The 25,087-nt window shown below is 32.8% G+C and overlaps 1 protein-coding gene and 1 pseudogene across 2 annotated transcripts in view; both read left to right on the top strand.

Moving 5' to 3' along the window:
* LOC140059993 (son of sevenless homolog 1-like) overlaps positions 1-23,657 on the top strand; it is a 71,764-nt gene extending 48,107 nt beyond the window's left edge. For both annotated transcript variants that reach the window (XM_072106013.1, XM_072106012.1), the window contains 16 exons: positions 648-810; positions 1,254-1,407; positions 4,473-4,677; positions 5,287-5,499; positions 5,623-5,745; positions 6,504-6,666; positions 7,080-7,175; positions 7,491-7,646; positions 8,318-8,407; positions 9,212-9,304; positions 9,937-10,054; positions 10,595-10,764; positions 11,060-11,179; positions 11,297-11,404; positions 13,562-13,697; positions 15,108-23,657. In XM_072106013.1, coding sequence (XP_071962114.1) covers positions 648-810; positions 1,254-1,407; positions 4,473-4,677; positions 5,287-5,499; positions 5,623-5,745; positions 6,504-6,666; positions 7,080-7,175; positions 7,491-7,646; positions 8,318-8,407; positions 9,212-9,304; positions 9,937-10,054; positions 10,595-10,764; positions 11,060-11,179; positions 11,297-11,404; positions 13,562-13,697; positions 15,108-15,688 — 2,689 coding nt within the window. In that variant the 3' untranslated portion in view covers positions 15,689-23,657. The remainder of the gene's footprint in view (positions 1-647; positions 811-1,253; positions 1,408-4,472; positions 4,678-5,286; positions 5,500-5,622; positions 5,746-6,503; positions 6,667-7,079; positions 7,176-7,490; positions 7,647-8,317; positions 8,408-9,211; positions 9,305-9,936; positions 10,055-10,594; positions 10,765-11,059; positions 11,180-11,296; positions 11,405-13,561; positions 13,698-15,107) is intronic.
* On the top strand, positions 14,658-14,775 carry LOC140061395 (5S ribosomal RNA; annotated as a pseudogene).
* Positions 23,658-25,087: the final 1,430 nt, after the last annotated feature.

Genomic DNA, 25,087 nt, shown 5'->3' with positions numbered 1-25,087 from the left:
TTCGAAAATATGAAATACTTATTAAACGACATTCTTTTAAAATCAGATTGAAAATGAAGTTACTACTTAATTTACATCAATTCTTCAGTTTTGGTACCACACACTTAATAATGCATATGGGGAGGAGGAGGGTGTTAGGTGTTTCTTTTTCATTACCAAAATGCTCTGTTACCCAAAATCTCCCAGCTTAGGTCTGTTGCAGAAGCAATAAGAGGAAGTTCTTTCTTTTTGTTTGCAAACTTTTGATATTTGTGAAAACTTGAATAAAACTTAACTTAGTTGTATTGAAGTTGTGTTCCACATCATGTCTCTGTAAATAATAATTTACTTGGAAGCTACAATTTTGAAAAAGTCTAAAAGTAGTTAAAATAAAAATAAAAGAAAAGTTATTTTAACTCTATATTGTGATTGATCTTTCAAGCTCTTTAACACTAACTTGGGTAATACAGTATATTTAGTAGATTTATTTTGCTACTAAAACAAACTTGTGTGTTTATGTGTGTATGAAAACTCTTGCTGACAAATTGTTGCTATGAGTCTGTATATGATCCATTTTGTGTTTGTCTGATTCAGATTTTGTACAATTAGAATCCATGAATTTTGCTTCTTGCGTTCTTCTAATAACAATGTCTTTTTTTTGACAACAGGGGTTCGTTTATGAGACTACAGAGGAGAAGTGCAGCTAAGCAAGAAAGTGTAAAAAGGATGAACAATATTCAAAAGAGCATTGAGGGGTTTGAAGGCAAAGACATATGTAGTGTGTGTAATGAATTTATTATGGAGGGGAATCTAGGGAGGGTAGGCAAAAGGGTAAGTAATTATTTATATATACCATAATAACTTTTTCTTGCACTATTTAAGTTAATATGTAGATCCATAAAAATATATTTTGCTAAATAATATACCCCTACCCATTTGGATATCCATTTGGAGTTGGTTCATCATTTACATCTTCCTGTGACATAAAGCATGCACTTATTATTCTTGGCATTGGCGAATAAACACTAGTAACTTCAGGTTTGTGATATACCATGTGATTCCTTAAAAGAAAATACATTGGACATTGCTATTAATTATCACACATTCCTGTGAAACAAACGAGGGGAAGTATCTTTTAATACTATGGCCAACCCTTTTAGGGTGGAAGCTGTTGTGTCCTGAAGCTGTCCGTTTAATAGGAGTCGTACTGTAAAGTAAAGTTTTAGTAAAGATTCTCAACTTTGTATTCTTGATCTATTTCTTTCAACTTCAAGATGACGGAAAGACATGTTTATCTATTTGATGCGATGATGGTTTGTGTGAAATTAAATACAAGAAGGTCTGTGACGAGTACACCGGCAGAGTATCGTTTTAAAGAATGCTATGTCATTAGGAAAATTAATGTTGTCGATAAAGAGGACACTGAAGGTATGTGTAGTTTCCATTCTGCTGAAGCAGATTGTAAAATAGCAGTTATTTAAAAAGTGGCATTACAGAACGTTTTTTCTTAATGTTTAAATGTATAATACATTTAGGCATTTTTATATCATATAAAAAAAGGTGCTAATTCCATAACATTACACTCATTTTATTACATATTTTTAACTAGTTTTAATGAATTCTAGTCATCGGAAATTAATAACATTCTTACCAAAGTTGGTTATTGAGGTACTCCCAATATGGCTTTAGCAATCAGCCAATTGTATATGAGTCAAAATATGCTAAGGTGTTACATAAAATGCCATTTTAATTTGTATTTATAAAAAATATTATATACTATACACTAATATGTGTAGGGAATTAATAGATAGTTTAACATGCAACGGTATAACTTACACAGTTTCATTTCACTCCACCCACTATTTTTTTTTTAAATTTCAAATTTGTTGTGATAATGGCCTATTCTCACACCATGAATTTGTAACATTTTGAGTGTCACTTCATAATCCAATTTATATTTGATAATTGTGAAGTATAATAAAAAATATTGATTGGGATATTGGAAGTACATGTATAAACAATAAATAAAATCAATATATTGACACCACAATATTTTATTTTTGTATAATAAATTAATATCTTTGCTTGTGCTGACGTGCGTTACTGTGTCCGTCAACAATCAAGTTTGACTAGGCCTAGGCTGGGTTAGGCCTAGAACAACGGCAATACGAAAACCAAAATGTTAAACAATTCAAGGATATGTTTACTCTATATAATGCATCAGATTTTAAATGTTATGTAATTTAATTGTATATAAATCCCGATTTAAAAAAAATGTCACCATTGTCTGTCAAAAACTAACGCACGCAATGTTTTCCTGTCATTACCGCCGAGAATGAGCAAACAGACGATACTACATGGCAGCCTACAAATATAGCTCCCGCGATGGCTTCCCGCTGCAAAAATTCTTCACAGAATGTAAACTTGCGTCGCTAAACAACGAAAACTAGTTTCTGTCAAAAATATAACGCACGCAAGATATAACGCACGTAAGTACTTAACATTATTAGAAATCATAAATAAATACATTTAGAACATAAATACATAGTTTAGGCTTTATATATTTAATTCTAATGGTATTTTAGGCCTAATAATTACCTCGGTACGGCTATTAGGGCGAACTGTCTCAAGCGACAGCGATAGGCACACGCCTAGGCTAATTTGCTCAGTGTTTTGACTGACCTTTCTAAATCGTGCGTTATATTTGACAGATATTTCTTCCGTGCGTTAGGCCTTGACATATTTATTGGTTAGATTTTAGTTAATTTTAATATCATGGAATGTTCTTTTCAAGTTTTAATACATGTAATTCCTAGGTTTTATAACTAGGCCTAAGCCTATACTTCAAACAAGTAGCAATCGCTGGTATTCCGTCTCCGGAGGAGCGCTGGCGAACACGTGCGTTATATTTGACGGACGGCGGCCGTGTATATAAGGATTTGGCAGATCGTGTATTTCATTTCAATTACAAATAGCGTATTTTAATAGCTTTTATACTTCATAAAAAAAAAAATTTAATGGAATTAAACAATTTAGTTTCATTTTGTGTGTTGATGATTAGCATGGTAAAATAATTTTGAAGTATAAAATTTATTCCAATATAATTATAAATAAATAGATACTATAAATATTAATACCTATAATAAAAATATAGTTAAGTAACTAACAGGCTATTTAATTAGTATTAACTCAATAATAATTAAGTATACTAAATTAAAACAAATAGAAATAAAACAAATTAAAATATAAAAGAATAAATCAAATGTAGGCCTACTAACATAAATAAAAATATTTAAAGAAATATTAAATAAATAAAACATATAGATTTACTAATATAATAAATAAAAATATTAATAAAATAAATACAAAATTAATATTTTTTTCTGTACTTGCTGTATTTTCAGAATGGTTTTAAAAATAAAAGTAAAAATAGAAGAGATAAATAAGGGCTCACCAACCCCGAAAACTAATTCAAGAGGTGCCGTCCATTCAAAATTGTATAGAGAAAGATGTTCTATTTATGCATCATGCACGTTTTCATGTTGACTGTATAATAATTAGGCAATTAAGATAATTGTTTCAGATTAATTTTCAATTTAAATATTTCAAACCATTTTGATGACATTAGTTGTGTTTTTATACATGCAAGTATTGTATACCGGTAGTTGAATTTGCCAAGTGAAAATTACTGTATGTCGGAGATTACATAACGGTATTTGGATTTTATTAAAATATTGGTAATTTTTAATAAATAGCCAACCTTCACACCTAAAGTGTACTCTTATCATTTTTTTTCTCAAACTACATGCCCAATAGTGTTTTCCAGACAACACACACACCCACACCCACAGCTTCGTCTGTCAAACTAACACACGCAAGCGTAGTGTCTGTCAAACTAACACACGCAAGTACACCTCAAATAATGTCATTATTTTCAAAGATATGCCATTTGATATTATTTTTCCTCATAAAACATTTTGCCATTATGACTTTCTGCCATTCTATCAAGAATAGTTAATAACCAAAGGATTTACAGTGATTAAAGTACAATTAAAACGGCATAATAAATTTTCACCAATTGCATGCTAATTTTTTAAAGACAAAAACACTTTTATGTGATTATTGAGAAATTTTTTTTCCGCATTTATACTTTGAAATGTAGTATATTAAACATAATTAAATAAATTATAAGACATAGTTATGATAATTTTATTATTTGTTCAAGAAAAACAACAACATTTTGTCCGTCAAAACTAACACACGCAATTGCTACACCAATTAAATTAAAATACATTTTTTGAAGTTCATGTTCAGTGACTTATCTTTTTTTTAGTATTGCCTGAAAGATATGTTTTTACTCAACAATTTCAGGTTATAAAAAAAAAAAAAGGTTAAAGATGAAAAATTGACCTCTGTGTTACAGTTTTATAACACTTTAGCATATTTTGAGTCATATGCCAGTTTGTAACGTGTCATTTATTTCTATCTCTTAGATGTGAAAAACTGCTTTCAAATTGTTTCACGAGATCAGTCACCTCCTGTCATGTTCTTTGCAAAGACAGCTGAAGAAAAGAGCAATTGGATGGAGGCATTAACAACATTATCTTACAGAGGGACTCTTGATAGGATGTTGGATGCAATATTGGCTGAAGAAGAGAAGAACCAACCTTTACGGTTGCCTTCAGTTGACCAATACAGGTAGAATAATTTATGAATTTAGTAGCCCTTCGTGAACACTATTGAAAATGACCTCAAAGTTAACATAATTTCCCGAGTTGACAATACTGCTGTACATATTTCATTATATTCAAAAAGATTCTGGATTGGATTTTTGATTCAGCTGACCTTTTCTAATTTTCATAGATTTTATAATCTTCCTCATTGTTAATAAAAATTGTACCATGAAAACTCCCACAGATCTAATAGTAGGATGTCAGTTTCTCTATACCAATAAATTGATATATTATTTATACTAATACAGTGCTTACTTTGCATACAAAACTATGTTTTACATGCAATTTTCTGTTTTAAATATAAACACCTTAAAACTTCAAACTTATGTTCATTTTATATCGATAGTTATAATAGAGAGCATTTGTATGTATGTTCTTATCCAATATTTTTCTATTGCCTGCATCAATACACGTGGTGTATCAAAATTGCCACAATTGTCGTGGGAGGGAAAATACATTTGAAAATGTTTCACCTTCTTGGATCCAATTGTGGCCTAAATACGTCTTCCATCCAGTCCCGCATTTTATTGGTTAAATTTTAACACTAAATATCTAAATGTATGTTTGTTCATAGGTTTGCTCATAAGGATACAAAATTCAACATAGTGTTTGAGGAAGGACAGAAATCGCAATCAGGTGTGCCTGTTATCAAGGGTGGTACATTATTAAAACTGATTGAACGATTGACCTATCATACGTACGCTGACCCATCTTTTGTACGCACCTTCCTGACGACGTATCGATCATTCTGTCAACCTCATATATTAATGGATCTACTCATTGAGAGATATCCTTTTGCAGTTTTAGGATTAAAAAAAGTGCAACATTTATTTATTATTTGCATTTGAAAAAGTGTAAATTTGAAAAAAATATTAATTTAAATTATTTATTGCCTTAACATAAAATTCACGTTTAAAATTCAAGATCCTGTAAGTCCAGACCAAGACAAAGGGAGTACAGACAGGGAGAAGAATCATATGCGTGAAGATCTGAAACGGTTCAGGAAAGAATATGCACAACCTATACAACTCAGGTAACAAGTTGAATTCAAATATTATTATATAAATTATATACACTATAAATTATACATAAGGTTTAAAATGTTTTCAGGTTTTTGGCCAATCAACTAGATAATCGTGATTGCTATGTAAGCCCCTGTTTCACAGTTTTACTGTGCCGGTATAGTTTTTCAATCTGAAAGGACCATGCAGGCAAATAATGTTATCAGCAAGATCATCTGATTGCTTAGTAATATTACTTGGAATATTTACCGTCAGCACATGTGTGTGTGAATGACTGTAGTTATATTTTACCACCTTGTGTTTGTTTAATGTGATGTTTAAGTGTAACACTGTACAGTCAAATCTATTGAGCAAACGGTATCCGTGAAGGATTTTTCTGTTGTTTTTGTTATGTAGTATAAACTGTCTCTCTTTCCCAATATTGGACACGTTTGGGCTAATATGTCTGGTTTCCTAGAAAGTTTAGTATTCGAAATGTGTTAAACTGCAAAAATGAATTTGGGACCTTTAGGTTTTGTGAGAGTTTCCAGTTTTTGGAGAGTTCGGTATTGAAAGTGTCTGTATTCCAATAGTATGTGAATAGATCTTTGGTGATCTGACTGTTACTTCATTCTGGTATGAATTTCCAGTGAGAAAAGGGCTGTAGAAAAAGTTTAAAAAATGAAAGTAATAATGCCATTTACTTTGATTGTGATTATATTTTTACTTAATAAAGCTTTATTTTTGTATTTGTGGAAATAAACTTTATATTTTTTCTCCTCAAACCCAGAGTGCTGAATGTATTCCGTCACTGGGTAGATCATCATTACTATGACTTTGAACGAGATCCTTCACTTCAAGAGAGGCATGCAGAGTTTATAAAGGATATAAAGGAGAAGGCAATGCGCAAGTGGGTTGAATCAATAAAGAAGATTGTGGAACGTAGAATGGAGGTATTCATGTTTAATAAATAAAAAATAGCCCATCATCCTACGAATAACAAAATTATATTTATTTATTATCTATTACAACACACCAATAAAGTATATCTTTGCCATTTCATTGATTTATTCTGTATCACATGGCATTGGTTTTTTCATTAAAGGTAAAGTTCTATTCAATGGTCAGCTCATCAAAATGATGTTATACAATAGGCTTGTGAATAATGCGTGACCAGAAACCAACCTATAGAGAGTGCGCCGTCTATGCTCTGCCAAGCTTTACCATTTGATTCAAAATGGAAGCAGCAAATTTAAAACTAAACAAAATGATTGGATGAGTGGTTTTTATACTTTGAATGTAGCGAATATTTCGGAGTGTAATTTTTTTTATTGAAATGTTGAATTAGTTTTTTTTTCTCCTGTAGCCAAATGACTTGCCTCGTGAGATTACATTTGATAGGGAACCTCCTCCAATTGAATGGCATCTTACTCGCAATTCTGATGAATTTGGACTCATGCAGGTAAATACTAACTTTTAGCTTTTGAATATTCAACATAAAATAATGCCATTCATTCTTAGTATCTATAGCTCACAAAAACCAGCCCCAATATTTTATATTTGTGTGTGCTCTTAAGTTGTACTAAGTCTAGTCTAAATATGTATGTATTTTGAATTAAGTGTCAAATTAAGTATGTCAGGTAAGGTTAAATTTCTCCAGAGATGCTATATTATTATGTCACAGCAACAACACCTTTCTACTGTGTTTTGAAATATTTAAGTATTTTCTATTTTTATTTGCTTGATTGTTTCTATACACTATGTACTTATCTTACAGTTGCACCCCATTGAGATAGCTCGGCAGTTAACGCTGCTTGAGTCTGACCTCTATCGAGCTGTCAGACCATCAGAACTTGTAGGTACTGTTTGGATGAAGAAAGATAAAGAAGTTACATCTCCCAACCTCTTGAAGATGATTAGGCACTCTAACATGGTAAGTTATTTACCAAGCCTCGTCTTTCACTTGGTGTCCATTTCTTTGTTTTGTAGTTATGTGTCCATTTTTGTCATCTTATCTACAATGATGCAAAGCTCTTTTTTCTAGTCTGGTGGATACAGACCTAAAGTCATCTGGGGATAATTTGTATTCTCTAGATCATTAATAATTCTATGGAATGTATTTTGTATCAACTTGTATTGGAAGATTGCCACAATCTCATGGTGTAATTCCACTAAAATATTTTATTCATTAACAAAGAGTAAAATAAAGGATCTGCCTAGTGAATGTAAATTACCAAAAATGACTTCTTATTATAGAGCTTTTTCATCATCACATGTCCAAATATTTTTCAAATCCACTCCCAAAACCAAAGACTTTGTTTATGTAGATCATCTTATGTATATGTTTGTCATGTAACTGGGATTTTTACCTTTAAGAAGGATAGTGAATAAATTTGCTTATATAGTTCAGTAATTCTTTATACATACGATATGATACAATACGATACGATAAAACTTTGTCATAACGGCAAAAATATATAGTTATGAGATATGGGTCCTTAACTACACTCGAGTTAGTGTAATTGTACATAGTGTAATTGTACAGTATACTATATTTCAAATAATTCATATCTTAATTATAACATTGTTTTTTTTCTATGTTAGTTTATCTATTGGATAGAACACTGTATCGTGGAAGCAGAAAATTTTGAAGAAAGAGTTGCTGTAGTGAGCAGAATTATTGAAATTCTTCAGGTAAGAAATCTAGTCTAAAGGATAAGGGATCATGTCAAAATGATTCTATCGTAACCATAAATTATGACATATGATATGGAGTTCATGGCAGCAATATTAATTAATAATATTCTGGACAGCAATTTTACCTCGTGTGATGCTTTATTGCTTGTCAGATCCGTAAGATTATACAAAAATATGTACACAGCCGAGTGGTAACGTTAAAGGGAAGCAGAAAACGAAAATATAGAATCTATGTTATTTCTTATGACCATTTACACAAAATGAGTGGTTGGGATGGATACACTGTTTTATTCCTACCATTACCGCTCGTCTGTATTAATTGGTATTTAGACAATCTTGGCTAAGTTGACGGCTCTCTCGGGTAAAATCAATTATTGGTGGCGACAATTGTATGCTGCATAGTCCGTGGGGAGGTCTTTAGTTATCCAATGAGAAGCATTCTATATTTAATTCACAGATTGCAATCTTCTATTAGTAACCCACACTCTAATAGTAACCCACCTATGTTGTGTTTTGAGTTCATAAAATAAAGTTAGAGTTCAACCAAATTTGTTTATTCATACTGTTTTATTTATTTGTTGCTGACCGGAAAAGTTTGGGGGGGGGGGGGGTTATTATTTTCAGGTGTCTAATTTAAGAATAGTAACCCACTACTCTAATAATAGTAAACCCCTTCTAATAGTAACCCACCCTAAAAAACAATCAAAGAATAGAAACCCAGGGTTACAATTAGAAGATTTATGGTATGCATATCGTGGGCATTTATTTGAGGAAAACATTTTTAAAATTTTTATTTTAAAGGTCTTGCAAGAGTTGAATAATTTCAATGGAGTTATGGAAATAGCCAGTGCAATGTCATCAGCACCTATCCATCGTTTGGAGCATACAATCAGGGTAAGAGACACTTTTATTTTTATTTAAAAAGAAAAGGACATAAAACAAAAATATTCCAATTAGGAAGCTTAGCTGTATAAATGTGACCATGCCCATGTACGACTATACTCAAATGAGATTTATGCTGAATATAGGAAGTTGATCAACGATGATGAAGCTTCAAATAGATTTTTAGTGTTGAAAGTTTCAGTTTTAGATTTATTTCACACAAAATATAATACAATACTGTACATACATTTAAAAAAAAAATATAAATGTTTAAAAAAAATGTATGTGTCGTAATTTATTTAAAAATGTCCACTGTCAATTATGTACTACATACTCATTACTTAAAAAGTAAGCTGCTTTTAAACCATTTATATGAACACCAATGATCTTGTGTTTATAAGATTCCATTTATAATCTTAATTTGGCTTTCATAATATAAGGTCATAAATTAAAAAAAAAACACACAATAAGATAAAGAAAAGTTTGTTTTATCATTTTCCTATGACACTCTAACCTGGCTAAAGGTCATGGAATGTCATGGAGATTAACTCTGTACATTAACTGTGGTAGAGAAAATGTTTTCAGTGGATTTAACAATTGGTTAAATTTGACTATAATATTTCAAACCATCTTTTAATAAAAAGGAGTTAACACCAAAGAAAAAGCAAATATTGGAGGAGGCACAAGAGCTGACTACAAACCATTACAAGAAATACACAGAAAGACTGCGTTCAATAAATCCGCCATGTGTGCCTTTCTTTGGTAATTATTAGATTATATATAGAGTTTTCTTTATTTTAAGTCAGTCTCCTGTTAAGCCACCATCTCACCTGACTGTTTTGAATATCAAAAAATGCATGTCAAAACTGTATAAATTTATATATGAAATGCTGAAAAAATTCATTTTATGCCTTTACCACCATGCGTAGAAAACGCCTGGCATGACCAGACCGATGCCTGAAATTTTTTTCCAATAACGAAGTCTATTTACCAAGTTATTTTAATGTACAAGTATGAATTCTTGTATAGCTCTATTCCAACAACTAAATCATTGCTCACAGAGGTTAGACTTTCCAACTACACTTCTCTCATAAAGGTAACATCATGTCAGTGCAGCCAATAATGTATTCTTTCCACGACGGGAATATGCAATTTAAAAACAAAAAACTTAAGCTCTGTCTACACTATCAAACTTTATTTTATGTGCCCATATAGGGACACAATGATGTTAAATTTGGGCCCATCCCACTTTCTTTTTTTCAAACTAGTTTGATAGTGTACATTTTTTTTTTGTGCTTATAGGAATGTATTTAACGAACATTCTAAAGACAGAGGAGGGTAACCCAGACTTTCTGCCAGACTCTTTTGATCTAATCAACTTTAGTAAGAGACGGCGAGTTGCTGAGATCACAGCTGAGATTCAGCAGTACCAGAACCAACCGTACTGTCTCATAGCTGAGAAAAAAATCAGGGTAATGCTTTAATTGTTTTTATATAGATTCGCTAGAGCTAAATAAAGTTAAAATTTGAGAGATTTTTTATAACCTTTAAAATGAGGGCTTGTTTAATTTTTATACCTGTATCCTTTCAAGTGTTATTATTGAAATTATACAAATCACATTCTAGCTTCATTTTGAGAAAATCAATTGTATCCTGCCGACCAACATTACAAGACTTGCCATTTTCTATTCTGGGCTTTTGTTGAGGTGCCATGTGTCAAGTGGTAAACATGTTTATATTAAATGTATATATTATATTGTTTTGCAGCAATTTTTTGAGAATTTAAATCCACTAAGGAATAAGACAGAGGCAGAATTTGAACAATATATATATGAGAAATCACTAGAAATTGAACCCAGGAATACAAATAATAGGCTTCCAAAACATGTAAGTAAAATTAAGGTAATAATAGTAATATCTATCTTAATTAATAAGATTTGTTAAGCGCACATATCCACTTTAGCATAACAAATGTTAAATGTAAATACATTCTGACAATTTCAGCCAAGAAAGACAACATATCCTCTGAAATCACCTGGCATAAAGCCCAGTAGAGTGCATATAGATGGTCAAAAGACAACACCAACAACGGGGAAAAACCAGTCCATGCAAGTAAGTGTTCAACCTCCTAACATTGTTATCACTGGGCCAGGAGTAATAAAGATTGTATTCTTAATCACAAGGGTGATATCAATTACTTATCAGTTAGCTTATAAACATGATTTTGCATTGCCGTTGGATGCAAACAGATCACAATACCATGCACGTCTATATAATGCAACATTTATATAGCGCTAATGTCATGAAGATCAGACTTAGATGTTACACCTTTTCAACAACATTCTTCTCCCCTAAGGGTCACATCGTGTCATCGGCAGCCAACTATGTCTGTCCACGACAGTGTGTGTGAACTAGTACACCGGGGTAACCCCTACTCGTCTCGAAAGATGTACTAGGTTTTTTAATGTGCACACGAGCAATATGCATACACTGGACCTACAGTTTATAGTCCCTTATCCGCGAAGACTTGTTCTACCACCAGAATCATGGAGCGAGTGAGCCTCGAACCCTTGCCAATGTTATGGCTATGGATTACGATTCCACTGTCTTAACCGCTCGGCCACTCACACAACTTCTCAATAGGGTATAACTGTATAAGTTTTTTTACAAAAGCCTACCTCTTCTGCTTTCTTCATTGTCACCTTTGTGGTAATGTATTCGCCAAAGTAAAGCCTGGTAAAAGTACTGGCCCTGATGGAATTGGAAATCGTGTTATTAAATACTGCAACCAAGAGTTGGCACCGATATATACCAAACTTTTTAATGAGAGTTTAGCAAGTGGTACAGTGCCCAATCAATGGAAAACGGCCTGTATCTCACCTATTCCTAAATAAAAAATAGCCAATAGCCAATAGCTATCACATCCAATGTTGGTAAGTGCCTAGAAAAGATTGTACTTAGGCAGTTGCTTGATCAGACCAAATTGTTTCTCGATCCTCTCCAATTTGCCTATCAGAGTAATAGAAGTGTTGAAGATGCTGTGCTCTTCCACTTACATAATATTTACCAACATTTAGATGTGCCTAAATCATATGTAAGATGTTTGTATATAGATTTTTCTAGTGCTTTTAATACCGTTGAACCTGGTTCATTAGTACGCAAACTTAAAGAAATGAACGTAAACGACACATTGACTTCATGGATATATAATTTCTTAACAAAAAGGTTCCAGTATGTTAAACTAAACGGTATTTTATCTGATAAAAGAACTGTTAGCATTGGCACGCCACAAGGGTCTGTTATCTCCCCAATGTTGTTTTCACTGTTCACCAGCAGTTTCAGAGCCAATTCAAATGAATGTTGTATAGTAAAATATGCAGATGACACAGTCATCACTGGATACATTACTGGCAATGATGAAACAAGCTATAGACAACTAGGATGTGATTTTTATCACTGGTGCTGCAATAACAACCTGAAACTAAACATAAAGAAAACAAAAGAAATGCAAATTGATTTTAGGAAAATTAAAGAACCCTTAGAACCTCTGATTATAAATGAAAATGAGATTAAAGTAGTAAATGAGTACAAATATCTGGGTTGTATAATTGACAATAAGCTAAATTGGATAAATAATGTAAATAAAGCCACATGCAAAGCCAACCAAAGGATGTTTATTTTAAGAAAAATGAAGTACCTACAAATTGACAAAACTATACTTAAATTGTTTTATAACTCTGTAATTCTCAGTGTAATACTTTTTTGTAATGTTTGTTTTTATGGTAATACAATGCAAAAAGATAAAATTAAACTTAATCGAATAGGAAATAGAGCAATTAGACTAGTAGGAGAGCACTTACCTGATGTTGAATCCTTGTATAAAGAAAATGTGTTAAAAAAAGTAAAAAGTATCATTGATGATGAAACACATCCTCTTCACAAACAATTTGCTCTCATGAATTCTGGCATAAGACTACGTGCACTTAATACCAAAACAAAACGGTTTAGGTGCTCGTTTGTACCTAATGCTATACACTTATATAACTCCAGAGTACAAAGGTAAAATGTAACCGATAATTTTTATCTAATTTTAACAATTTTTAGCCTCTTAACTTTTTGTGTGTTTTTTTGTAAATTGTATTTTATATTTTTGTATTTTGCCAGTTTTCAAATCACATTTCTGTTTTTTAAATGGACAATAAAGTATATATGACTATGACTTGCTATGACTTGTATTTATAATAACTTGTTTTCATTGTTTTATTACAGAGAATATATAATGAAACAACTAATTTATCATGTCCAAGAGGACAGCGAGATACACCGTCATCACCTCACACACCAACATCTCCAACGTCTGTGGCTTTTGATCCTTCAAGCGTACATGCTTTTGTTGACATTCCAGGTCAGTTGATTTTAATGTGTTGCATGTACAATAGATAGATTAAATATTGATGACATTTAAATTTCTTATAAATTGATTCATGTCTGTCACAACAACGGCTTTTTCAGATATGTAAATTATTTGAACCAACAGTGATTTGTACAACTCTCAATAATATGTAAAAGTAAATTTAATAATAACGTTTGGCAAAACAATTCGTTTCTTCCTATTTCCCCCCCCCCCCCTCCAAAAAAAAGAACCCAATCCAATTCTCAATCAATATTCAATCCCTAACAGTATCCCTATTCCGAACACAATTTCTATAACTCCCCAAACTTCCCAGTCCTTCCAGAAAAAATGTCAACAATTAGTAGTACATTTACAGGAATACCCCAGAATGAATAATTAAACAAGTAATCAAAGTCCACAATATCGTAACTTCTTGTCCTCTTCCTACGTCTCCGATGCTGTAAATAAATTATAAAAGATAAAAGTAAAAATGTTTCTGCAACTATTGAACAACTCCCATGTCTCTGCTCCCATTCTGCTGTTATCACCAACCAACCTGCAACTAAGTTACTGCAATTAATGTTGCTGGCAAATAAATAGTGAGATAAAAGTTAAAATGTTTCCTGATACCAATCTGCTCCTCCTACCAATTATTTCTTTCTCCTATTTCCTCATACAATTACTCTCCAATAATTTCAACAAAGGTCTCAATACTTCCAAGTATCATGCAACTACTGTGCTATTTTCACCAGTTATTCTTTTCTTCAATTTCCATATACAATTTATTACAATTAATCTCCAATAATCTCAACAGTTTTCTATCATTTCAAGTACAGTCTTATAGTATTACTTCCAACTCACTATTTCTTTTACCTTGTGTATATCACTTTATTTCCTTTATGCTTCAACTGTACATCATCGTACACATTCAATCACTTAGATATTTGATAAAATGCGATTGATTATTACTATATATACGGCTTTACCACGTTAAAACACCGGTTCTCGTTAAATCACCAAAGTTAAGCAACGTTGGGCCTGGTTAGAACTTGGATGGGAGACCATCTGGGAATATCGAGTGCTGTATATGGAGCTGGGGTCCCGTTAGGCATTTGAAATCAGCACTGCTGACTCTTATGGCAGCCCCTGCATCTAGTATCTACCTCAGACGTATTGGCTCATGCCTTTCCTCTGGTAAAGGTGGGCACTGGATGAGAGAAGCCCTTGATCGATGTTACGACCCAATCAAGGTGCTTTAAACAGTCCTGGCCTTGTTTGTATCAAACCTGTTAGCGGCGGTAATTATTGCTGTTGATTTCGATTTAATAAAATATAAACAAAATAAATTAAAAAATAAAATACATAAATTTATTTAATGAAACAAAGTAGATAATACACCTATTTTTTATTTATTTCACACAGCTTCAGTAAACAGTAGAAGCCAAGTTGGACACACGCTAAACACTGAACATATTCCACCGCCGATTCCACCAAGACCATCAAGGAATCAGCCATTGCCACCATTACCCCCAAAACCCACCTCCAACAGACAACCGCCAGCTGTGCCCCCGAAGACTTCAAACACAAATGGAATTCCACAATTGCCCCCAAAGACATATATACATTCAAGAGGGACAGTTAAAAAGCTGCCCCAACCTATTCAACCAGCCAATCAGAATTTCAGAAATCTTCCTTCATCTCCTGAAACAGAACAATCAAACATTCCAAACGAACCTTCCTCCGCCAACAGAGGCTGGCAAACGTCATTTTGCGCACAACCGGAAACGCACGAGAACTTTCCAATGAATTTATTGGCTGGCATGCCACAAATGTCGCACAGTCAATATCACGTGCATCATTCACCTTCAGCACACAGGTCACCCTCAGGGACACATATGTCCATACAAATGACTGGACATTATAACAATGAGGGTAGTGACAGAAGAGGATATTTCCACGGACCTCCAACAGATAATGATAGAACTCCTGGTCCAGGTGTTTGACCATACTACGCATACTGATAACCTACTTTAAATAAAGTTTGCAGACGTTCCTATAAGAATGTGTAATTTACTATTATATTTAACGACGTAGCAACTTCAAGCTTGGACCCAGCTACATTGTCGTTTCTTGTGTTATATGCAAATAAATTTTCACGCTATCAACACAATTTTGTGACGCAAGCTGTTTTGGTACAGTAGCGAACTGCAGCACTGTTATCTTGCAACCTTTATTCAATCTACTGAGCTACCAGCAAACGAGCGAGGAATGGAAACGATTGTGTTGAATGATCCTGAATATTATTGCTGCTATTAGACAGAATGAGGATACTAACTAATTGGTTGTGAAATTGCGAAAGATTCTTATATAACAGTTTAATTTAATTTTTTTTTTTTTGCTCTTGTGCAATAATGTAACACAAATTACCCAATCATTACCTAGAATAGAGAAAGAACAAAAAGATAGACCATGGAAATCACTCGCATTTTTTATATAAATAATAATAAAATAGTTCATATTTATTCACTACTTTAATAATTATTATATTTGTAAAATTAATTTAAACATGATATGCGAGGCAGTTCTTGGTTGTAACATAATAGACACAACGATCTCTGGAAAACCTATGTTCCTAATCGATTCTTAGTAAAAAAAAATTTAAATATATTGTTGATTGATCTGTGTTCTTAAGATAAAACATTACATTCCCAACATTTCTTTTAACAATTCTTACTTAATTCCTTCCAGTAGGGACTGTTCTATACAAATATGTGACTATTTTTTTATTAGATGTATGATATATATGCAGATTTGTAATCGCTGCATGTTATGGTATATTGATACGATTCAATTGCAGAGTCGATTGGTATTTCAAGATCATGCAAAGTAATAATAAGCAAATAATGCTGAAAATTGTTTTAATGTTTATATTGAGAATTATACTGAACTCTCTTTTTGTAAACTCACAGGTGAACTAGGTCAAAACTGAAATCATGAGGTTAACTTTAATTTTTCTTGTTTTCAATTTACACGGTACTACAAATATATCCAGTGATTATTTTTGGTAGAATAGCTTACGCTTTTTGTGCATGGCTGGTAATATTTGACTTTGATATTTTCAAAGCTACTGTAAAACACTTGAATCTTAAAACCATAAACACTGAAAAAGAAGAATGTAATAAATATAATGAAACCAAATGAATTATAGTCATTAAAGTATGAACTAAACAAAATATGGTGGTGAATATTGTGGTGCCTAATTTTGACACTTTTTCTGGAGTTCAGTTTAAATGTAATGTAGATATGTTGGTATTCATGCTTTGCTTTCAATTCCAAGTCTTTGGTCAAAATCCTATTCCTCTTCCAAGTGTTGTAATATGAGAATTTCTATTTAACCGTATAATACATCTATTCAATTCAATCTAGGGGTTGTTACAAGTATTAAACAAAATAACTAAAATATATTAAACAAGATAACATATCTGCATTTGAGACAGTCTATTGAATGCCAAATGTGTATTTGGACAACCATTTTGTCTTCACTTGACAGTCAAAGCCTATGGAATGCCAAACATGCATTTGAAGGCCTATTTTCACTTCACATCATGTGTACGTATAATGTTGGTTTTTTCCACTGTTAATCAACAAGAAATCTGAAACTATTTATTGGAGTTGTGTTAGTCAGTATGACTGACTGTGGATGGTTAGAAGAGTAAAGTTTACTGATATGCAGTAGGAAACTATATGACACCTGTTTTAAAAGAACATAAGCCAAACAAATTTGTTATATTGCCAAAGCACAAAGTGAAAAGAAAATAGCTTAACTCATAATACAGCCCTAGTCTATTACGAACCTATACCTGGATAAACAAACAATAAACTCTCTCTCTAAAGAGAAGAAAATACAATTATGAAAAAACTTTTATATAACACCCACTATTGGATAATGAATTAGTCCATCAAATAGCTCTTATTCTGCTAACACCGCCTATAGCCTTCTCTTTAAGCTTCCCCCTTAGAAAGGCAGTTTTCTTTGAAATTGCATGTCTGATTGATTTTTATATATTTTGTCCCAGTAGTAGGTTTTTTTTTTTTTTTCATTAACACAAAATTGGCAAAACTATAAGAAGAAAAAAATTATCCTACTGAGCCTAATCTGAATCTGTATTGATTCTGTGCTTGGACAACATAACAATTGCTAATCATGCCGAAATATTTTATTAGAAATTAATATTTAGCCATACAGTGTGCTTGTTAATGTGAGGTATGGACATTGAAGCATTACAGAGCAGTAATTATTTTACTTTAGGTGAATTTTTCTTAATACTATCAATACATTTGGTTTTCATTTTATAGTAAACTCCTATTACAGTATTATTAATTTGTTATTATCCCTACAATATAGCTATTGTATTAAACTGTCTTGTGAAGACAAATGCATTTATATTTCACTCTTAAGTTATTGTTATTTTTAACGGTGTTGGTCTTTAAATTGATCACGGAACAGTATTTATTGTTGCAAAGATTTAATTATATTCTATATCAAAATTACAGTATGCACCGTTGCAGGTGTAAAAGCAAACAAGGAGCAAAATATGTAACACTGTGATCAACGCTATTTAGGGCACACCCTTTTTAAGGCACTTTCACACCTGCTCTGCACCCGGCAAATAACATTGGGTCTCAATGTTTCATGACGCATCTTGCGCCAATCTTTTTACTTGATTTGCATGTGGCGCGTCTTGAAAACAAAAATTTGTTAATTCTGTACATGCAATCCGACTGGAGCCGCAGCCGGATGGGAGCAGGTGTAAAGGTTTCTTAATGGGGAAATGTTGAGTTCCAAAGGTGAAGAGGGTTCTGTAATCAAATAAATTTCAAAAGACAACAATTCCTGTGAAACGCAAGTTTTTTTTAAGAGTACACTAGGACGATAACGATAAATAGATACATACATTTTTCTTACATAAAAAAAAAGAAATTAGAAATGTTTTTATACTAGAACCAAAGGATAACATTTATGTTGTCTTTGATGAAAATAATATTTTAAAATCCAATCAAATGACATCATGATCAATAAGAATAAAAAATATTATTGCTTATACTAATCATGACATTCTTTGATTGAATGCAGCATAAATGGTATGGTTAATATCCTATATTAGTTTTAGGGTGAAAACTGTTTTGTTTTATGTAAGAAAAATATATATATATTTATATCTAATTATCGTCAAGTTATTTTTCTAGTGTAATGTTATGCTAACGTCCAAAGGAACAGGGTACTGTTTCCCAACATACTGCCAACTTCACCACAAAAACTTCAGACATTGTTAGTTTTTTTTTAATTAGCATGTTACCTGTTTGTAGTATTCTATGCAATCTGTGAAATACATTACTTCAGCAATTTCCATATAAATACTGCAGTAATTTTAGCACTTAACTTTATGTATTGTTTCAATGTTTGTCCTCAAATTAACATTTTTTTTAAGCCTGTTATTGTGCTGTAACCTCATGTCCATAGCCATAATGTTTAACTTACCCTTTTTTAATGGTAACCTCTATTGCAAGTCCACAACATTTTTTACTGATGCTCAAACTTATGTAGCCACTAAATCTTTACGTACAAACCACTTTTTTTATTTTTAGTATCCCATTTATTGGATTACGATTTTTTGACCTGAAAACAGTTTATTGTTATTTTATATTTTGATCTTTATTACCAAATTACTGCAGACATTTTGTCATAGAAACTTAGTTTTTACCTCAAATAATCATGATTAAGAGTTCTCTTATGTATTATTATTTTAATTATTGTTTATAATATATATCTTGAAGGTAATCAACTATTACTGCATTATATGTTGTATCCTATAGATTGCTTTGCATTGTGGGTTTCTAAATCCAAATTATACTTTTAGTTTCCATTAATACGATTTTGGACCTGTCACTCGCTCCTTTATAAATCACATCAAGGGAATTTCTCTTTCATTAAAACCTAGGGCTAATGCAGTCTACCATTTGAATTCTGGTATTGCACCATGGAATAAGATTGATATGTTGTAAAGGCCGAATCAGTAGTGTGAACCTAACCTTAAGATTGTCAAAAGACATCAAATAAATATGATCAAGAGGGTGTAATTATAGAAAAACTGTACCTCATTCACACTGAATTTTATTCGGTAAAACTAATCTAGTGACCTGTCAGGCAATGCTTTTTATAACTTCCTTTCTGTCAACTTACCTCAATTATACCTTGCTCAGAAAGAATGACTGAGCTAGTCTAATCCATATACTGAAGTCACTAGAAGTAGTATTGTCACCATACCACATTGTGCCCTCAATTGTTGATCAATCAAACAGACAATTCCATATTACTAGAAGCTGTTGCCACCGGTTTAAACTGGTTTCAACTTGTTCAATCTAATAAATAGCCACTTGACTTCTCTCCAACCATGGACCTATAATTTATATTACATCTAATGTATAGGTCCATGCTCTAACCAAGGCTATGTTGTTTGATAATCTTGCTCCAACAAGGGCTTGCTTCCCTCTCTGCGCCATTATGTCAGTGGCTACGGCCTAGGTAAGTTTTACCGAAAAATGTACAGTGTGAAGAAGGCACCTAATTTTTGGAAGATGGTATTTTTTGAGTGATTAAAACATTGGTAAAGATCAACGTTTCAACTAAAGCAATAATTCAAAATGTTTGTAATAATACAATGCAGTGCTCATAGTTTAAATGTTAAGTTCTGTATAGAAAATTAAATTTGTGGTAATAAGTTGACTATAAATCAATCACAAAGGAAGAATACAACAATATAGAAATATTTTTAATGAATTTGTACAGTTAGTTCCCTGCTTGCATACTGTAGCAGTTTTATCCTCTAATTTGTGATATAGATTATTTGTACACATTAAATCACTGATGAACTAAGTATTAACACCTAAAACATGTAAGGTGTATTTTCGAATATTATTGACTTTTCTTTGTTATTGTCTTGACCTTGCTTTGTTTTATACTTTGTTATACTGTACATTTAAAATTTGTTATATTTAGTTCGTTTTCAGTTTCAGTTAAAAAAATCAGTATTATCGGATTTCTATTTTGAAATTGAATTACCATTTTATTAAATGTGTTAGGCCTTGTCTAATGAAAACAAATTCAAATACTATTATTATTACTACTACTACCACTACGACTGGCTCAAATTTTTAACAATATTATACTGTGCATTAATCAATTTTAATCTGTACACTATCATTCCTACGATAGAATGCTCTTTACACAACTATACATCACCAGGCAATTACTGTATTTGAACATGTTGGTGTGCATAGTATGTGTACTGTTGGTCGCCATGGCCAGTACACATACTATGCCTAGGCCTTGTATACTGTATGTAATGGTGTACTCTATGCTCAGTACACATTGTAGACTAGAGTGAACTGTATGCTGTCATGACCAGCACATGTACTGTATGCTGCTATGCCCAGTACATGTACTGTACAGTATGCTGCTATGCCCAGTACATGTACTGTATGCTGTACTGTTGGTCGCCATGGCCAGTACACATACTATGCCTAAGGCCTTGTATACTGTATGTAATGGTGTACTCTATGCTCAGTACACATTGTAGAGTGAACTGTATGCTGTCATGACCAGCACATGTACTGTATGCTGTCATGACCAGTACATGTACTGTACGCTGTACTGTTGGTCACCATGGCCAGTACACATACTATGCCTAAGGCCTTGTATACTGTATGTAATGATGTACTGTATGTAATGGTGTACTGTATGCTGTTATGACTACTACATGTGTACTGCCATACCCAGTATGTGTATGCTGTTATGACTACTACATGTGTACTGCCATGCCCAGTATGTGTACTGTATGCTGTTATGACTACTACATGTGTACTGCCATCCCCAGTATGTGTACTGTATGCTGTTATGACTACTACATGTGTACTGCCATGCCCAGTATGTGTACTGTAAGCTGTTATGACTACTACATGTGTACTGCCATGCCCAGTATGTGTACTATATGCTGTTATGACTACTACATGTGTACTGCCATGCCCAGTATGTGTACTGTAAGCTGTTATGACTACTACATGTGTACTGCCATGCCCAGTATGTGTACTGTATGCTGTTATGACTACTACATGTGTACTGCCATGTATGCCATGCTACTCCACTGTATGCCATCATGTAGCTTATTCTATGTCCATTTAATGTAATGTATGCAACCATGCCCATTTCATGTACTGTACTATATGCAACCATGCCCATTCCATGTACTGTATGCCTCATTTCACATACTCTACACAACCATACCCATTTATCTACTGTACTGCACTGTACTGTGTGCAACCATGTCCATTTAATGTAATGTATGCATCCATGCCCATTTCATGTACTGTATGCCTCATTTCACATACTCTACACAACCATACCCATTTATCTACTGTACTGCACTGTACTGTGTGCAACCATGTCCATTTAATGTAATGTATGCATCCATGCCCATTTCATGTACTGCTTGCAACCATGCCCATTTCATGTACTGTATGCAACTATATCCATTTCATTCACTGTATGCAACCATGCCTATTTAATGTTCTGGTACTGTTATGCACATTGTATGTACTGTAGGCAACCTGTCCAATTCCATGTACTGTATGCAACCTTGTTCATTTCATATACTGTATGCAATCCTGTTCATTTCATGTACTGAATGCCACAGTTCCCAATTTCACCAGACTCATTTCATGTACTGCATGCAACTGTTACAGTACTGTACAAGTACTTATGCCAACCATGTCCACTTCATGTAATGTACAATGCAAAATGTGTAAAGACATGCCCAGTATATGGACAATCTAATACCAATCCAGTACATGGCTGTTTACAGTACATGTACTGTTTACTTTAAGTACAGTATAGAAATCTGTATAATGCACAGTATGGATGTTTAACAGTTTGAACTAATTACTGTAATATGTCAAACAGTGTAAGTGCAGCATGTCTGTACACGTTGTAGTACAGTATTATGTTTGCCTGCTGGGGATCCTATGCTAATCGAATACTGTATAGTAGTAGTAATATCACATGTCTTTATAAAACTACATTATATGTGTCTTTTGGTTAATAATTTCTTTTGGGTATCTACAGCTTTAACATTTAGCTTTTTTGTCACATGCTATGCAGTTCTTAGGTTTAGATTTCAATGTGTACCACTATTTTGATTTGAAAGAAAATAAGAAACGAAATTTAACCATGAGTTATCAGCGGTGCTTAGGAAGTCTGCTTTATGTATCTATTTCCTACAACTTGCTTAGTTTGGTATCAATATAAACATTCCCTTATATATAAATACTGTAGCATACACAACCCTTACACAGTACCTTTTCACATGGCCTTAGATTCATAAGAACGTTGTATTCTCCATTACTTAACAATAACAATATTTTTATTATATATGTATTTACGACCAGACAAAATAATATTATTTTTGATAGTTTTACTATAGAATGCGAAGTTGGTTACATGCTGAACCACGGGTGCCCAAGTATAATAATTATTATTGTATTATTATTATTGTATTGCAAACCACAGTATATTCTCAAACAATCCATTTGTGCAGTGTACATTTTCAAGTGCTTAAAATTATGATTATACATTTAAAACGGGAAAAAATGATGTGAGTTAGAAAACGTTTATAAATCACATGCATGGGACGATGTCTAAAATGATGACAATATCATAGTGACATGTTAATCTGTGACACCAGAATAATTGCCACAGTTTGACAGAATAGGTTTTATCCTATGTGTTGTAATTTCAGTATCAACGTACAGTATAGTATGTGATATGTCTAGCTACTAGTTTATTGAACTGGGATAATTACTATTTGTAATGAGATAGGGTCATTCGTGTTTATTAATTAAAAATATTAACACAATTTATTTATAGAATGTTATTTTTTGTACTTGTCTTACGGCTGCTGCTCACTTGGATTACATTCATTTTAGAATTATAAGATAACCATTATTATGCTGTCTTGTGATAAAATATGTTTTTTTTAAATCCAATTAAATGACGTCATGAACAATAAAATCGTTTATCGTCACGATAGTATTGGTCTTACTAATCATGACGTCATTTGATTGGACGTGTGAAATTATTCTTTTCATCAAAGGCAGCATAAATTGTTATCCGTAGTTATAGAATGAAACGTTTCTAACTTCGTTTGTAAGAAAAATGCATATTTATCAACTGTCAAATTATCAAAGCGTTGATTGGTTGTTCCCATTGCATTACAAAGATCTTCATTTATGTACAGGTGCTATAGACCAATTTGTGTATCTGGTATTCAATATTTTCCTAATGTATGCTAATGACAGACTATTACGTCAGAATGACCAATGAACACATGTCGTTTCGACAGTTAATTCTAATATTGGCATCAATGGAAGATAATGAATAAACATGCTTGGTATTCTACAAAAGACCAATTACAGGCTGTTTCTGATTTATCCTAACTTCAGAAAATAAATTAATATTTCTTCCATCCCTAATAATCAGATTCTATGATTTATTATTATTTACACGTATTTTTTTTCAGCTCGTGATATATATAGGATTTCTCTTTTCGCCATCTGGATTGATGGTAAGATGATGAAAACAATTATGAAGCACGCAGGCGGTTACTGAAGCATCATTGAAGCTGTGACATTCGAAAGGCCCGCCTAGAGGTTACTGAAGCATCATTGAAGCTGTGACATTTGAAAAGCCCGCCTGGAGGTTACTGAAGCATCATTATAGCTGTGACATTCGACAGGCCCGCCTAGAGGTTACTGAAGCATCATTGAAGCTGTGACATTCGAAAGGCTCGCCTAGAGGTTACTGAAGCATCATTGAAGCTGTGACATTCGAAAAGGCCCTCCTAGAGGTTCAATTATCAAGTACCATTTTGTACAACAAACGGTGTGCAGTAGAGTCGGTGTGCAGTACTGGTCTTAAGGATCTTTCACACCTGTTCCGGCACGGTTTAGTCCGGCGCCGGTTCCAATCAAGTTCGCATCCGGCGTCAGGTTCATCTAGGTCGTGCCCACAGATGGTTCTCGAATGCACAGTAATTCCAGCGAGAAAAAACTGGAGATTTCAAATGTACGTACCGCAGGACTATAATACATTGCATTCACAGAAACGAATAAATAGACACAATGATTTATGTAGTCAACTAAAATTAGAACCCTTGAATCCTTGCGATTCAAATGGCGATCAAAAGTGGTTAATACCTATTTACAGTATTGTACAGCATTGCAATACTTTTTATGTTTATTCTCCAATGGTCCATAAATTTACCTACTTGTGTTAAACCATGAAGGTAAGC

Source organism: Antedon mediterranea, chromosome 10, assembly GCF_964355755.1.
Source record: "Antedon mediterranea chromosome 10, ecAntMedi1.1, whole genome shotgun sequence".
In the NCBI taxonomy this organism is placed as follows: domain Eukaryota; kingdom Metazoa; phylum Echinodermata; class Crinoidea; order Comatulida; family Antedonidae; genus Antedon; species Antedon mediterranea.
This window is presented reverse-complemented; position numbering and strand designations above follow the sequence as displayed.